At 46.4% G+C, this 15,159-nt stretch overlaps 1 protein-coding gene across 6 annotated transcripts in view; it reads right to left on the bottom strand.

Annotated features, from left to right (window-relative positions):
* The window catches only part of DOCK6 (dedicator of cytokinesis 6), a 1,219,180-nt gene that overhangs the window by 908,387 nt on the left and 295,634 nt on the right, over positions 1–15,159 (bottom strand). For all 6 annotated transcript variants that reach the window (XM_069604231.1, XM_069604230.1, XM_069604232.1 and 3 more), the window contains exon 12: positions 13,816–13,940. In XM_069604231.1, the coding sequence (XP_069460332.1) occupies positions 13,816–13,940 (125 nt within the window). The remainder of the gene's footprint in view (positions 1–13,815; positions 13,941–15,159) is intronic.

The raw sequence follows: 15,159 nt of genomic DNA, 5'->3' as shown, positions 1-15,159 counted from the left end.
GTGCCCAAAAGAATTGCGCGAGTGAATTTTAGCGCAGGTACATTTTTTACGTGAATGACGTCTCATGAGAAAGCGCATGTTGGTTTGCGATAGAGCGCGAGTCCATTTTGATGAAGCGTGAGTTGTTTTAAACGCGTGAACTGTTTTACGTGAAATACGTTTCGTTTCTCCATGTGAGTTCGGTAGCGATAGAGCGCGAGTCCATTTTAACCAGCGCGTGTTATTTTTTATCGCGTTTACGTATTTTTTCACGCGTGCGGGTTTTGTAAAGAATCGCGTGTGTATTTTAAACGCGAGGACAATTCTTCACGTCTTCTGATTTCACGTGTTTATCGCACACGCTATTTGAGGAAGAAACTATACGTTCTTTGTGTAAATAAGGAAACAATTCACACGCAGAAGGAAAGCAGTATTCCAGGAAGTTAAAGAATATTTTTTAATGTAATTTATGCAAATGGAATTCAAAACTTCAGAGAAAGACTGCAATTTATGAAAGCATTGAAAACTATATAAGGTTAAAGAAACTTTGAAGCAAGAAGAATATCTAGTTCTGAAAAGGTGTTTGCAAAGGCCATCACTTTAGAATTCTAAAGAGACTTGAGTGGCTTGAACTATATGCACAACACAAGATATATTTAAAAGATATTCCACACAGATTAATAGCCTCTAAGTCTTTTACTGAGGTTTAAGAGGTAAAGAGTTTAGAGTTTATTTTAGAAAAGAGGTTTTTCTTATCATATAAGTAACCAGGTGTATTTGTTTACCACAGATACCAGAGCCTACCAGACGGTTGCAGGGCTGCAGTGTCTCCGTTGTTATTTTCTCCAAATTCCCCTTTCCCTTTCTTGGGGTTTTCAGCTCAGCTTATATTTAAGGGTTGAGAGGTGAACTCCTGGTGAGGGTCTGTGGGGCCAGCATCAGTTCCTGTGGAATTCAGTCAAGCCTGACCCTGACAGGGTTAAACCGCTCTAACAGCAGCCTAGGGCAGTGAATGAATGGGAACTTGCATAAAAAGCGAGGTTTTTGGGACTAAGAGCAGAGTCCACCACTGGGGGACAGAATCCGAAGCAGAAGACGCCAGCAGGACCCTCCTGCCCGCAAAGCGCCCGGCGAAGCCCTGCAGCTGTGCCGAACCAGTTTTCGAATCAACAGGGAAGAACCGTAAAGGACGACTCCCCTCCCTCCCCCTTAGGCTGGTGGGCCCAACTAGCCCGGGGACAAACTATTTTGGCGCAACTCACGACTTGTTGCAACTTTCCAAGTCTGCAGAAGCCCAATACCCGGGGTACCTCGACCATTTGTGAGTGGCATTGTCTTCCGAAGTCTGAATCCGGCCAGATCTTCATGGGCATTCAGAGGACCCTACAGTCGCAAGAAGTCGGCGTTAAGAGTCCAGGACCGAGGAATCAAGAAAATCCCACCCAGAGTTTTCGTTCTTTGTTGGCGCTGAGAAAAAGGCGTGAAAACCACAAACAGCCGCTGAATCGGCGGAAATCCATTGCTGCTGAGTCCCTCTCTCTCTCTCTCTCTCGAGTGCTGCTGCAGGAGACTGCCAGACGTCCTCCCTTTCGTCACCACGACCAGGGACCAGGAACAAGGTTCTACTGCATTGTGAAGGTGAGCGTCCCCAGATAGCACGACCCTCCCCGCAATTAGAGGCAATAATGGACTCTCCCAAAATGGGAATAAGGCTATGACCAAGTGCGGGTGAGCTTAATGGAAGTTTTATCTAAGTCAAATAGGGCATGCAAAGAACTCTGCAAACTCCGAGAGCGCTCTGTCTGACAATCGCAAAGACAGGCGTATATATTTACAAAAAATATCATAGGCACCTACACACTATAGGGGGCACATGTACATGGGGATTGGGTGGCGTCGACTGCATTGCTTCGTGGTTGGTGGACACCGCCGGGTGCCAACGTGGGGTGGGCAGGACAGCTGGGCTCATCCAGAAGGAGCTGCCAGGCCAGTGTCATTGATGGACGTCTTTCTTGGCTTTTTTACCCTAATGGCCATGCACACCCCATTCATGCAATGCTGCAATTTCAGTTGTCCTGTAAATCCTACAAAAGGTTATTCTACAGGTTAATACAGCACAGGAGGAATGCACATTAGGTGGAATACTTTGACGATACATCAATACATGGTTACTGTTTTCCTGTTGACTAGGTATCATGGGCCATGGGGTTGGGTCTCAGGGCATGGGGTAAACTGTCCGAGCTTTAGGTCTCGTTAGAAGTAATGACAGATGCTTTTACTCAATGTTGGTGCAATATTAGGTGTCTTATTTTACAAGTGTCATTAATCCGGGGTGACCTGGGGGGTCGTGGGACCTATGAGGGGGGCACCTCTGGCCTTTGGTTATGGCCAGGTTTTACTGCTGGGTTGTAAATAATTCAGCTGGCTGGTCGTGGCCATGTGAGCTGCGGGGGGAACACGAATGCTTGAAATGGCTCCAGCCGAATTGGGGGAGGTGAGGCGTTGTAGCTCGAGCCTTTGCTCTCTCTGGCAGGCTTCAATGGGAAGGGAGGGGAAGTGACCTTGGATATGCCCACGATGATACTCTTCTCGTATGCTGCAAAATATGTTAAAAAAAAAGGGGGGTTCGTATAATGCTTATTGGTTTTCTAAAGGGTTACACATCTATATTCTTTCCACCGTTACATAGTCATTTCAAAACATGTTAACTATACCAACATTTCTATTAATCACTACAGGGTAAGTATTTGCAAAAATAGCAGCTCTTGCATTATATGGTAAACGTGAGGTAGCATTAGGGTTGGTAGAGCACGCAGGAGCAACAGACCAATATGGTCGACAGCAGTAATAGACGTTAAACTTGTACATTCACATTTGATGGCATTCTATGTATCTCTTTGAACAATTAACAAGAGCTCACAATACTGTCGCGCTTGTGTTCCATTGCACTCTAGCAGCATCAGGGTAGTCATGGCATAAGGACTTGGTATCACTCTCTTTACATTACCCCTAGAGAAACACATAGTAGGAGGCCAGGGGCACTGAGTGTTTGCACATAACTGAGGGGGTTTGAGTATCGTGACCATGTTGTCACACAACAACACATTCTTCTATTCTTACAGTGTTTGTAGATTTTTGACAAGGGGGTCGTGCAGAAGGAATATCATATATATATATATGTATACAGTTTCTTGGTATAAGATTGAGGCTTTTATTTCATCGAGGACAATTTACAGTTATTTTCCAAGCCAGCCCCGCTACCCGGTTCACGCTGGGATAATGATGCACTGCAGAAGGTGAAAGATACAGTGTTTGCTCTAACACCAGCGCATGTCCGACTGTTCGTGGAAACGTGCTTTCAGCGGATCTGCCAGGGAACTGAGGCAACAGGGGCAGGCGAGGACTCTCTGACAGTGGGGCCGTGCTGCAGTGCACGAGGAATCATGTCTTAAAATGGCGTTCTGGTTTTCAAAATGGTTTCCAGGATCTAGCCTAATACAGTATGTTTTGGTCCATGTATCGGCCAGTGGTCCACCCACCACCTGGGCCCTGGTGGCGGGGGGGTCCCCAGACGAGTTGTGGACGTCACAAGGAGGGGACTGCAGGGGAGGGGGGTCTCTTGGACCTGTCCTCCTATACAATTGCATCGTGAAGGCAACCAGCTGGAACACTTTATTCATTTTCAAGGTACTGTGAGGCTTGGGGTATTTTATCCTATTTGGGGTGCTTATCATCTTGGGGAGTGCGATTTAACCCTACACTAAGTTGACCTCAATTTACCTGCATTGGCCTTACAGCTTGTGCTTCTTGAAAGTGACTCCTTGGGTTGCTGTGATTTCTATTTCAATACTGACTATTTAAGAACATGTTTCTAAGAAGAAGAGCATCAGAATTTTGACTTTGCCCATTGACTGTGGCTTTTCTGGCTCCCTAAAGGCCTCCTTCTGAACCAATTGGCTTTGGCAGTGTGTGTTCCCTTACAGGTTTTAAATGTTGAACACTTTAATGCTGGGATAATTGACTGCCTGCACCCCTCTGGGAGAATCTAACTGTTCTCAACACTTATCAGTCTGTTCTGATCTAACCCTAACCTTTCCTTCCTGAAAAACTCATTACAAAGGTGATAAAAAATAAATGTTATACGGACCTCACCTGACGTCACCTACGGGGGTTGGAACATGTGTGTCATATGAATGACTTACTCACCTGCTTTATTGTTCACTGTTTGAATTAATGTTACAGCCAATTACTGCTTTTTAAAGAATGCTTTAAATATCTTTATTACAAATAATGTATTATATAACTTTAAGTGTGTTGTGTAAGTGTTTAATCGGATTCTTGTATTTACTGGTTTCATTGCACAGCTCTACAGCTTACATTACCACTATTGAGATAAGCCTGGTCATTCACACCAACAACTTATGTAGTACAGGCCAATATTAAAAGGTGGGTTACCCATTACCAAGAGATGAGTCTTGTGTAGTCCCACACCAGTTGGACTGCGCTAATTCTTACCTAAAAAAGCCTTCATAGAGCAGACAACTCTGGTAATTTCTTCAGGTGTGACAGGGGTGAAGGAGGAGAAGGCAGAGGAGCAGGGGGAGTGCCCAAGGGAGGCAAGTGGGTGTGGCTGGGTGAGTAACAAGGGTGTTCAGGATGTCCTGAGTTTTGGCGGCAAAGTGTGAGGCCAGTGCATTGCAGAGGGCCTGGAAAGGAAGAGGGGAGGACGAGACTGCGGAAGGGTTGGCTAGCTCCCTGCAAATTTTGAAAAGTTCATCCGTGTTATTGGATGCACCTGATATACGTGCCTGAATGTGGGTCCCTTTTCTTGGCACAGATGGAGAGTTTGTATTGCCTTTGGAGCAGGCAGCAGACCAGTTTGTCAGAGGGTGAACCTGAGGCTTGCCACTTCCATTCTGCTGCTCTGTACTTTCGTTTCAGGACTGCAAGTTCGGAGTCATACCAGGTGTTACGCTCAGAGGCAGGTTTCAGGCGGATCCTCATGACTGGGGCAAGGATGTCAAGGGCATTGGCGATTGCTGAGTGAAGATCGCTGAGAGCAGAGTCTGAGGTAGGGGGCAAGGAAGGATGAAGGTAGAGGCAAAGGCAGCGGCTGACACTTGTTTCATCGGGCGAATGTTCGAGAAGCAGGTTGGCAGGGCTTTTGTGGGTGCTGTAGAAGGGCTAAAGGGACTCAGGTGGGAAGAAAGGAGAGCATGGTCTGAACAGGAGAGAGGGGTGACCATAGGGGGAGCGAGCAAGAGGTTAGAGTGGATGGCGTCCAGGCCGCGTCCAGCAGACGGAGGCAAGGATGGAGAGGGAGAGAAAGGCGCAGAGGCCAATTAAAAGAGTGGACGCAGGAAGTAAGGGAGGTGGCCGAAACTCCTTATGCTTAGTGGGACCCAAATGCACTCTGTGGTGATTGGCTGGCTGACTGTCCAGCAAGGATAGCCAACCTGCTGGGTGAGTGACAGCTAGGCTGCAATGAATGGGAGAGAACTGAATATAAGCAAGTCTTTTGACTTGGAAGGCAGAGTCGACCACTGGACGAAGGAACCGAAGAAGAGCTTGAAGAGGACGCCTGCTGCAACTCCTGGAACGTTGGTTTGCCCGGTGAAGCCTTGCTGCAGTGCCAACTTGGCAAGTTCGCATCGACAAAGAAGCCCCTGCAAGGACGACTTCTCCCTTTGAGTTGGTGGGAGCAATCAACTCGAAAGTAAGCTTCCTGGACACCCATATCAGAGATGGTTGAATTTCCTCAGAGTTGCTGCAGGAAACTGTATAGCCAGGGAGAGGGACGCCAGATTTTGTGCGTTACTTTTAAGCTGGCCTAAAGCTTTTAGAAGATCCTTTGCACTCCCACAAAGCAGAACTGACCAAGCCTGAGCCCACTCAGCAGAGTGCGGGACCCTAGAATCAAGGACAGTCCACCTTGACAGCCAGGAACTGCGTTGTTGCTATTTGCGGTAGCTGAAACGCGAAACAGCCACTGAAAGTGAAGTTTGCCAGTTGTGGGTTTTGGCAGTCCCAGTACAGGTGTCCCCCAAAAGTTCTCCCTCTTGTCCCCACGACTGAGGAACAGTGAGATCTGCAGAGCTGCACAGGAACAGAAGTCATCAGCTGCATCTTTTCCTCTTTACCAAGGTACTGTAAAACAAGTCTAAGAGAACTTACCTCTTACTGTAGAAGTGCTTGTAACTTCCACATCTAACAAGTCTAATCCGCTGGTGGCCCTACATTTGATTCTTCTTTTCATCAAAGACTCCGAAGAACTTGTGCAAAGACTTTCCATTTACTTACCAGAAGTTCTTTATCCTATCCAAGACTTTTGCCCATTGACTTTGGCTTAGCCTATTGAATTGAATAACACTTTAGTGAACTCTAAAAGTATCTGCACTGCTTAAGAAATGTGTGGTCTCTTGTGTTCTGATAAACTTTAACTTTTACCAATTTTTAAAGTGTTTCTGAATGCCAACATTAAGATATTAATGTTCCCAGCACCCTTGTTACTGAAGTCACCTGTGGGTGCAGGTTGTGTCTGTGGACCATCCCAAAAGGGCCTGGTCTGATTCGGAAATTCAGAGTGTACAGTATTGGAGTATATTTGTGTGTTACTATTTTATTGCTCCCTTCTAGAGAAGGCTTTATAACTGACTGATAAATAAATTAATTGTTTATGCAAGAAACCTTGAGTGTAATAGTTGCTTTGAATACATGCAACTGTGAATCATTGTGTAACTCCACTACAGCTCACATTTCCCCTCTTGAGATAAGCTTGGCTGCTCAACACGCTACCACAACTGTGTAGTACAAGCTTATAACAAAGGTTGGGTTGCCTATACCTGTGTCATAGTAGTTTGTAGTGTTCCCAGAGGGTACTGCATTCAAACCCTGCCTAACAAGAGGCGCCCGATGGGATGTTGAATTCTCCAAGAGGAAGAGGTTGGAAGTGGATGAAAATAAGTGGGATGCTGGAAATGCATTGGAGGGACAGGGCCTCCCTGTCCTTGTCCTATAGTCCTTTTTCTTTTGTGTTCTGCAATGTTTTCTGTCCAGGAGTCCATGTGGGACTCCTGGCAGTGCAGCTCTTCCTCTTTTTGGGCATTGGTGAACAGAGACTCTTGGCATACCCTTATGGCACCCATGGGTGGGGGTACAACCCTGTGCCCCTAGTGTATGTTTTTGGGCACCTGTGTGTGGCCCACAGAGCAGGGTATGGGCTGGTGGCAGATCCATGCTGAATTTGATAGGTGCTCCGATTATCCTCCATTTTGGGGATACCTAGGCCCTACCATTGGAATCAGTTGATTCCCGATAGGAAACAGGATGGCCCCTGTGGCCTCTTGCTTTCTATTACCGGTTACCTTGTTTTCCCAAAGTCCTGGGAAGCCCTGACTCTGTCCCTTCTCCCTGACTGGGTGTTGGGTGGAAGTTCCATATATGGTATTGTAGTGAAGTCCAGGCCAGACTGGCTGAAGCCTTCCCAGTGACTGTATGTTGTGGGTACACCCTGTAGGTGGGACCTGGGTGAATAGAGAGTGTGACAAATATGCTTTTCTTGTTGTGAATGTCTGGTTTCTGGTATGAAACACAATGAATGAGACAGCCTTGCCCGAAACTGGTATGAATGCAGTGTGTAGTGTTGAATGGCTGGGTACTTGTCCCAATACACATTCCTTGTTGCGAGTGTCTGAGAGGGAGGAGAATGGCCTAAATGCACTGTATGCCTGATTGGCTGACTGACTGCTGAATGCCCTTCTGAGTGATTGGTTGCCTGAGTGTGACCCAGCAGAATTAATGAGACACACAACAGTATATCTGGGGGCCTCTCACTGCTAGAATTCTTTTAGAAGCTGAAGTTGATACTTGAAGCTTATCCTTGAAGCCCAGTTGGAAGAAGAAGACTTGCTGCTGCATTTGCTTCGACCCGATCTGAAAGCTGTCGAGTTCCTCGATGACTGATCCGAGAGAGGACCTGGTTAGGCACCCTCTTCCCGAGCTCAGCGGGACCCTCAACCACTGCTAACCTTCGCCGAAGCTCCCTGGAAGTCAGACCCTCGACAAGCTGCCGACCAGAGACAGGGACCGCCAAGGAGAACGAAGAGAATCACCAGACATTCCGTCCACTGTCGTCGACCAGGGTTTGCAGGTTTGCTATAACCGCTTAGGGCCCGTTGAACCCGTGTTGCCCAGAAGCGGGGACCGCTTGACGCTGTGCCATTGACGACCAGAGCCTAACGCTCCATTAAGACATTTGATTCCCAGACGCGCTAGGCCGCCCCGCCGACCGCCTTATCCGGCCAGAGAAGGCTAGGCTGTCGATGCACCGAGAAGCATCTGCCAGTGGGTTTCTCGCCCCCGAAGACCGCAGAGATGCTGGCCGACTCACCACCCTTGCTGGGCCAAAGTTCTCCATAGACTCTTTTGCGGTCCCAAACTATCGACATCGAGGCGCCCTGCATGCCTCATCCTTGCAGGACGTCTTCGACTCGACGTCGACGAGCACCGCCAGGACCGAAGCTGCTGCCTCAACACCATCAAACTTTTCATTGAGGATCATCGACGCCAAGTTCACTTTCTTTGAGGCCCATCAACGATCTGTGGCTCCTGCTTTAAATGGAATCACTCAAGAAGGATCCATCAACGCCTCCTCGAGGAACTCTGCTATTCCAGGTACATTGGGGTGGTAGAAACATTTTAGAAGGGAATAAGACTAATTGACTAATAAGACTAATTGAACAATATATGGACTGGGCTTGTAGTACATCTTATTTTACAGGTTGCCCTAAGGGGGGGGGGGGGGGCAGGGAATCTCCACACAGACCAGTGTCCAGCGGTAGGGTAGTATTCTGCCAATTGTTCTAACCAACTGCTTTCCTCCTATGTCTATTGTTGGTTACCTTCATTAATTGATTTGGGTGACATTTGACCAGAGTAAAGGTGATGCACTTTAATGAAATCTGATAATTGTGGTATGTCACAACGTTGGTGGTGGGACAAACGACAACACAGATTTGAATTGCAGAATAAACTTGGTTTTTTATTAAACTTTGGACTTCAAAATAAGAGAAAATGTCAAGAGAAGCTTTTTCTTTCTGCTTTGAACAACATAGGCTGGTAAAAACTAGGGCATCCTTCTTGTTATTTCTTTTTATTAAGTTCTATGGATACAACATGAGTAGTTTGTATATTTCTTATAACATCCTTTCCTGTTATTGTTTTGTAGGCTTGTCTCTCCTTTTTTTGTTATGTTATGTTCTCTCCTTTTTTTGTTATGTTATGTTATTTGTTGTAATGTCTCTCAGTCTAAAAGTAATTTGTTCTTCACAAAGGGTGGATTAATAGGCGGTGCCTGTAAAATCATATTCCTCTTAAGGGTTAACGACTAACGTCTTCATCACCTCTGACGGAAAACAGGCACTTCTGTTGTCTTCCTCCTTTTCTTCGCACGGTGGCATACACATCTGTCTAAAGAGCTCTCTCTCGACTCTTCTTCCCGTCCAGGTTCGTATGACAGCCGCATGTCTCGATCTCTGCAGGAGTGCGGCTTCACCTCTGCTCTCTTCTCTCAGCAAACAGCTGACTGACGCAGCCCACCTACCTCAGCTGTCTTACGGAGCTCGCCTCGATCAGCTGTCTGACACGGCTCTTCCAGGGAAGGCTGTCCGGCCCTCACCGTGCCGACGTGATTGGGTGGCGCTGGTAAGAGAAACTCCTCCTTCAGGTCGGAGGGGTTTTTTCAGAGCGGCTTCTATTTACGTTGCTCACCGTCAAAGACTGTTGCCTTCAGAACTCTGCTTTCTTCGCAGCGGAGGCTGCAAACAGGACGCAACCTTCACTTGTTCGTTTTCTTCAACTCAGCCAACGGGCTTACTTCTATTTATAAGCTGTGAACCTCACAACTGTTTACAAGTTTAGATTTAAACGTATCACGCTAATAAACCCATTCGTAACAGGGCTCTTCTTCTTGGCCAGCTGGACCCGGTCAAAAACAGAAAAACGACCAGTAACATTTTGAGAAAAGTACCTTCAAGGTTAAACATAGTTTCTATTTGTTGGGAGAACTGTCCATCAAACTCAGTAAGGACCACCCCCATACATTCATCTGATTACTCTCTGCTTGCCGTGATGCCTGGTGAAACTGGACACATGGCTTTGCCCCCCCCATGATCCACCATCTTGTCTTCTACCTTTTCACATGATACCACTTAGAACTGTAAATATTTGCCATTGTAGATTAACTGGTTCCATGTGTTAAAATCGCGGCAAAAATGGCCGTGAACACAAAATATCGTGGCAAAAATGCTGTGGTTTTGACGGCACAATCCATGTAAAGGATGCGGGGGATACCCCGGCAACCCCTGGACCCATTATACCATTTAAGGGGAGCAGGGGACCTTTAACGAGTCAAACCACAATTTATTTTACAGGTGATATTTTTGCCGCAATTTTATCACTGCATACCGATTAACTGAGTTCAAAGTGAGTTATTGTGATTGTGTATATAACCTTGAACCTTAATTATATAGAGACTGTTTTCACTAATACAGTGTGTGGACATTCCTTTGTGGGTGCTTGGGGACTACACTGTACTTAAGAACCAGCCTGCATCAACTCCTGAGAAGCTAGGCCTCGATTGCTCGCCCATGTTTACCAAATAGAGAATCTTGGCTGGGGTCCTCTGTGCCTCTCCTCTACCATATAGAGAGGAGGAGTACAGACACCCCCCTCCAGTCTTTACAGTAAGAAGGAGCAGAAATCTGCCCATTCAGAGAGGAAAATGGTGGCAGCGCCTGGAAGCAGGTAGATGGTAGCAATGGTCAGAGTGGAGGAGGGAGAGACGGCAAACTTGCAGACCAGGCTCTCAAAGGAAGTAAAGAGTTGGGTGGGTATGATGGAAGAAGGAACCCACTCAGGATAGATTAAAGGTGACCTCACTCAGCATGGTGAGGTCAATGCTTAGAAATGATCTTGAAGCTGATAGGGAGGAGGGAGTCAAAAGCAGTGACTGAGCTGGCATTGAACCAAGTCTCGGTGAGAGAGAGAAGGTCGAGATCAGTGTCCTCAAGAAGGAGGCAGAAGTCAGCAGAGTGTTTGTTGGCAGAGCGGGTGTTAAGAGTTGCCAGGTGGAGGCGGTCTCTGCCTTTGAAGGTTTTCTGAGGAGGAGTACAGGGGTGTGGTAATCAGCTCAGAGGGGGGGGACAGTGAGAGTGGTGAGGGGAGAGTCAGCAGAAGGAAGAAAGTTGATGAGTGAAGGCAGGATCCAGTCAAAAAGTAGAAGGTTGGGTTGAGGACCCTGAACCAGGACAGTGCCAGTGTGGTAGACATTAACGATGCAGCGTGAGGATAAGAAGCCAGCCAAGAGGACTTACCACTAGGTCTCACCGTTAATGAGAGAAGCGAAAGGAGAGAGAGTAGAGATGAGATGAGATGAGGAGTCCAAAGATCTGGAGAGGGGACAGAGAAGAGGATATCCCTGAAGACCTCTCTGGAGGTTGCGCTGACGTAGGTCTATGTGCTGGGAAGGCCAGGGTTTGCAAGCAAGATGTCTTTTTTTGTGCTTTTTCATTCCGGACTTAGTGAGGGATAGGAGATAGAGTTGCAATTAGAGAAGATAATAGAGCTTCTGAGTGCCATTAGGATGACAAAGGAAAGTTAAAAGGAGAGGGGTGATTGCACTTCACAGTTCTGACCTAATCTCACCGGTGGCCTAGCAGTAGCCAAGACACAATGCAATGAAGTTAGAGTGTGGGATGTAAATACACACAGCTTACAACACATTTTCAATGAAAGGCCACAAAATGCAATCAGGATGTAAATGCACACAGCTAATTGCGACTTTCAATAACAGGCCACAAATGCAGTAAATTAGGGTGCAGGATTTAAATACACACTGCTAATTTCGATTTTCAATAAAAGGCCTCAAATGCAGTACATTAGGGTGCAGGATGTAAATACACACTGCTAATTTCGATTTTCAATAAAAGGCCTTAAATGCAGTACATTAGGGTGCAGGATGTAAATACACACTGCTAATTTCGATTTTCAATAAAAGGCCTCAAATGCAGTACATTAGGGTGCAGGATGTAAATACACACTGCTAATTTCGATTTTCAATAAAAGGCCTCAAATGCAGTACATTAGGGTGCAGGATGTAAATACAGATCGTAAATTTAAATTTTTTGCAGAGGACACAGAGATTAAAGAGAAAGGTGAAGCAGTAAAGCAAAGTGAGATGTACAAAGATACTGATCTGGATGCTAGTGCAAGAGGCAAAATAATAATTCAGCCATCACTCACTGAGGGCTACATTGTTCGTAGGGGTGCCTGGGAGAGTAGGATGTACTCAGCAGCCTGCAGCATAGTTTGTGGCGGGGGAGAGCGCTTGGGGGCCCTCCTAGCCCTCCTGGGCCCAGATAGGCACAGGCAGATCCTTAGATATGGGCCTTTGTTGACGGGGCAGCTTCTGCCTGCCGGCACATCTGATTGGAGGATGAGGAGGCAGCCAATCACAAAGGGAGCAGCAGTCAGGCAGTGTAAAACAACTCTGCCCTAGAATGTGACACCCATCTTACAGAGTGCACATTTCTGGGCCGAAGATATGCGAATGGCCACAGAAATGCTACAACAGCAACAAGATGCAGCGCCAAACACGAGTGCTTCGCAGCCAGACAAAAAACACTGCTTCTTATCGTTTTTTCTATTTTTTTATTTTTTTATTTAAATAATCCTAGCAGAGTGGGAAGAGCTCAGCAGAGCTTACTTTTGTTATTTTTATTTTTGCTGCCAAAGGCGATGCTCCAACAGCTTTATGCACTCAGTTGGTGGAGGAGGGAAGCAGATACTTCAATTCTGCTTCTGATGATGGGGAAGGCTGGGCACAAACCAGTGGACGTTTGTTTGATTGAACGTGTTTCTTTGGAACTTTTCAAGAACTGATTTAAGACTTTACTTTTCTTTGGGAGACATTGACTTTGGACATTCCTGGGGAACGAGATCTACCCAGGACAAGCAAAGTCATCCAAGACATTGGTTGTTTGGTAATATTTCATTTACATTGTTTATGCTTTGTATTAATTGTTTCGCTGTTTAGTGTGAGGACCAGTTTTGTGTATGCTAGGAGATTTTCTCTTAGATCCTAGACTAGCTAGGGAACTCCCAGGTAGAGTAGGCTTAGTTAAGTCTTCTTTGCATTTTTGGGTGAAAATAAAATGTCAAGTACTGAGAAAACTACAAGCAGTTGCCCGCCTTGAATTACTGACCCCTCACAGAGGGGCCTGGTCTCCTGGGAGAACTATTGAGTCAATGCGTACATATCTTAATCACACACTAAGGATCTAGTTGTAATACCTCATGCATCTCCTTCTCAGAACAGCTCGTCTCACGGCCTTGGAAGACCGGACAAAGTGGGGCTGAGAAAGAAGAGAGAGGAGGAGGAGGAGGAGGAGGAGGGACAAGGGGAGGACATCCGTGGGCTTGGACAGACAATAAGCAAGATGTTAAGGACAAGGCAAGTGCATGGAGAGACAAATGGAGGGCTTTATAAGAAGATGGTTGAAAGGGACATGGCAATATATAAGGGCAGATCAGATGAATATTTGAAGGAAACTATTGGACCTAGAAACAAAGATGAAAGAAAAGGAAAGGGGGGAAAAAAGTGGGGGTGCACAAGGAAAGCAAAATTCGAGAAATACCAACTAATAGGAGAGAGAAAAGGTATAATGAGAGAAAGCAGCAGGAGAGAGAAAGACAGATTGTGGAAATAATTATAGTAGGAAATCAAGGTGCAAAAGGGATAGGTGGATGAAGGCGTGAGGGTATCAGAACGCTGCTTACCTGCTTGAAGAAGTTGGTAACAGTTAGGGTAGCTGGCCTGAAGGTGGAGAAGCTACACATCTCATCTGCAGCACCACTGCTTTCCAACATCTTCCTCTTGCGCTCGTTCCATGTTCCTTTGCGCTCTAAGGTGAGAAAGTGAAAGAGGACACAGCACTTACTATCGGTCTTTGCATTCTCAAAAAAGCCAAAGATGAGCACACTTAAGATAAAGACATATGTACACCACCAAGGAAAGCAGAACAAAACCGTATCAAGACCATGGGCCCCGAGCAGAACCACTCGACTCACCTTCCAAAAGGACTCGGAGGACAACCTCCCATCTACATGTTTGCCTATACCTCTGCTATGGACTAAAAAACATCTGCTAGGCTTTTAAGTATCACAAATGTCCACTTCTTCCCCCATAAATGCTTAGGTACTTTCGAAAAATTGTGATTGGGTTTTATGGGCACTTAACTAAAAGGGATAATGTCAATAGGCAGTTGCCAGTTATAGGCAAAAGAAGGAAACGTGTTTCCAAGTTATTTAAGGAGGTGCAGAGAAGACATTCTTTAGGCTGGCATAATGAGGGACCCTACCAAAGGAGACAGAGACCAGACGGCAAACATGAGACGCTTGAAGGAAGATTGCATAGCTGACTCCAAGAGTTGGAGTGGGTGCCCAAAGGAGTACACAAGGCTCCTGGAATTCTATGAAAAGGACCAGGGGGATAAGGAGAGGATGGGCGAGCTCAAGCATTGGGTTTTCCAAAGGTTGCAGTTAAAGTTCCAAGCACATGGATCAAACAGTACCAGCGAAGCAGATTATGTCAGAGGGCTCTGGGGAGGCAACCCTCATGTCAGTGGGCCGAAAAAAAGCCACCACCTATCCCACTGTTGACTATTTAGGACAGGTCCGTGGATGTACTGGCCAGGAAGTAGCATAGAACGACAGACCAATAGTGGGACCCCTCCCCCCTGCTAGGATGAAGAGCAGCAGGATCCAGCCCGATGAATTTAGAGTTGATGTAGTACTTGAAGACAGCAGAAACAACACCGTCTGATCTCCAGCGGAACAGTGGGCACCCACGTCTGTGTCTGAAGTACAATGTCCAAGAGCTTCAGGGAACTGCACAAAGGCTGCAGAAAGGGAATCAGACTATTCCAACAGGATCAAGGGAAGCAATTACCTGAAACGGTTTTCCACTGGTAGGGAATGAGCAGAGTCCTGCTTTCAGGCGGATCATGAATCCCAGACGATGCTCCTACCGGGATCCTCCGCCACATTGATTTCTTCCAACTACTTCAGAAAGTTTTCCATGTAGTCTACTTGAGACAGTGCACTGGGTCTCCACCCACCCAC

Source organism: Ambystoma mexicanum, chromosome 3q (genome assembly GCF_040938575.1).
Source record: "Ambystoma mexicanum isolate Mex_15411 chromosome 3q, UKY_AmexF1_1, whole genome shotgun sequence".
Taxonomy (NCBI): domain Eukaryota; kingdom Metazoa; phylum Chordata; class Amphibia; order Caudata; family Ambystomatidae; genus Ambystoma; species Ambystoma mexicanum.
Note: the sequence above shows the minus strand (reverse complement) of the source record. Positions and strands in the feature narration are given on the sequence as shown.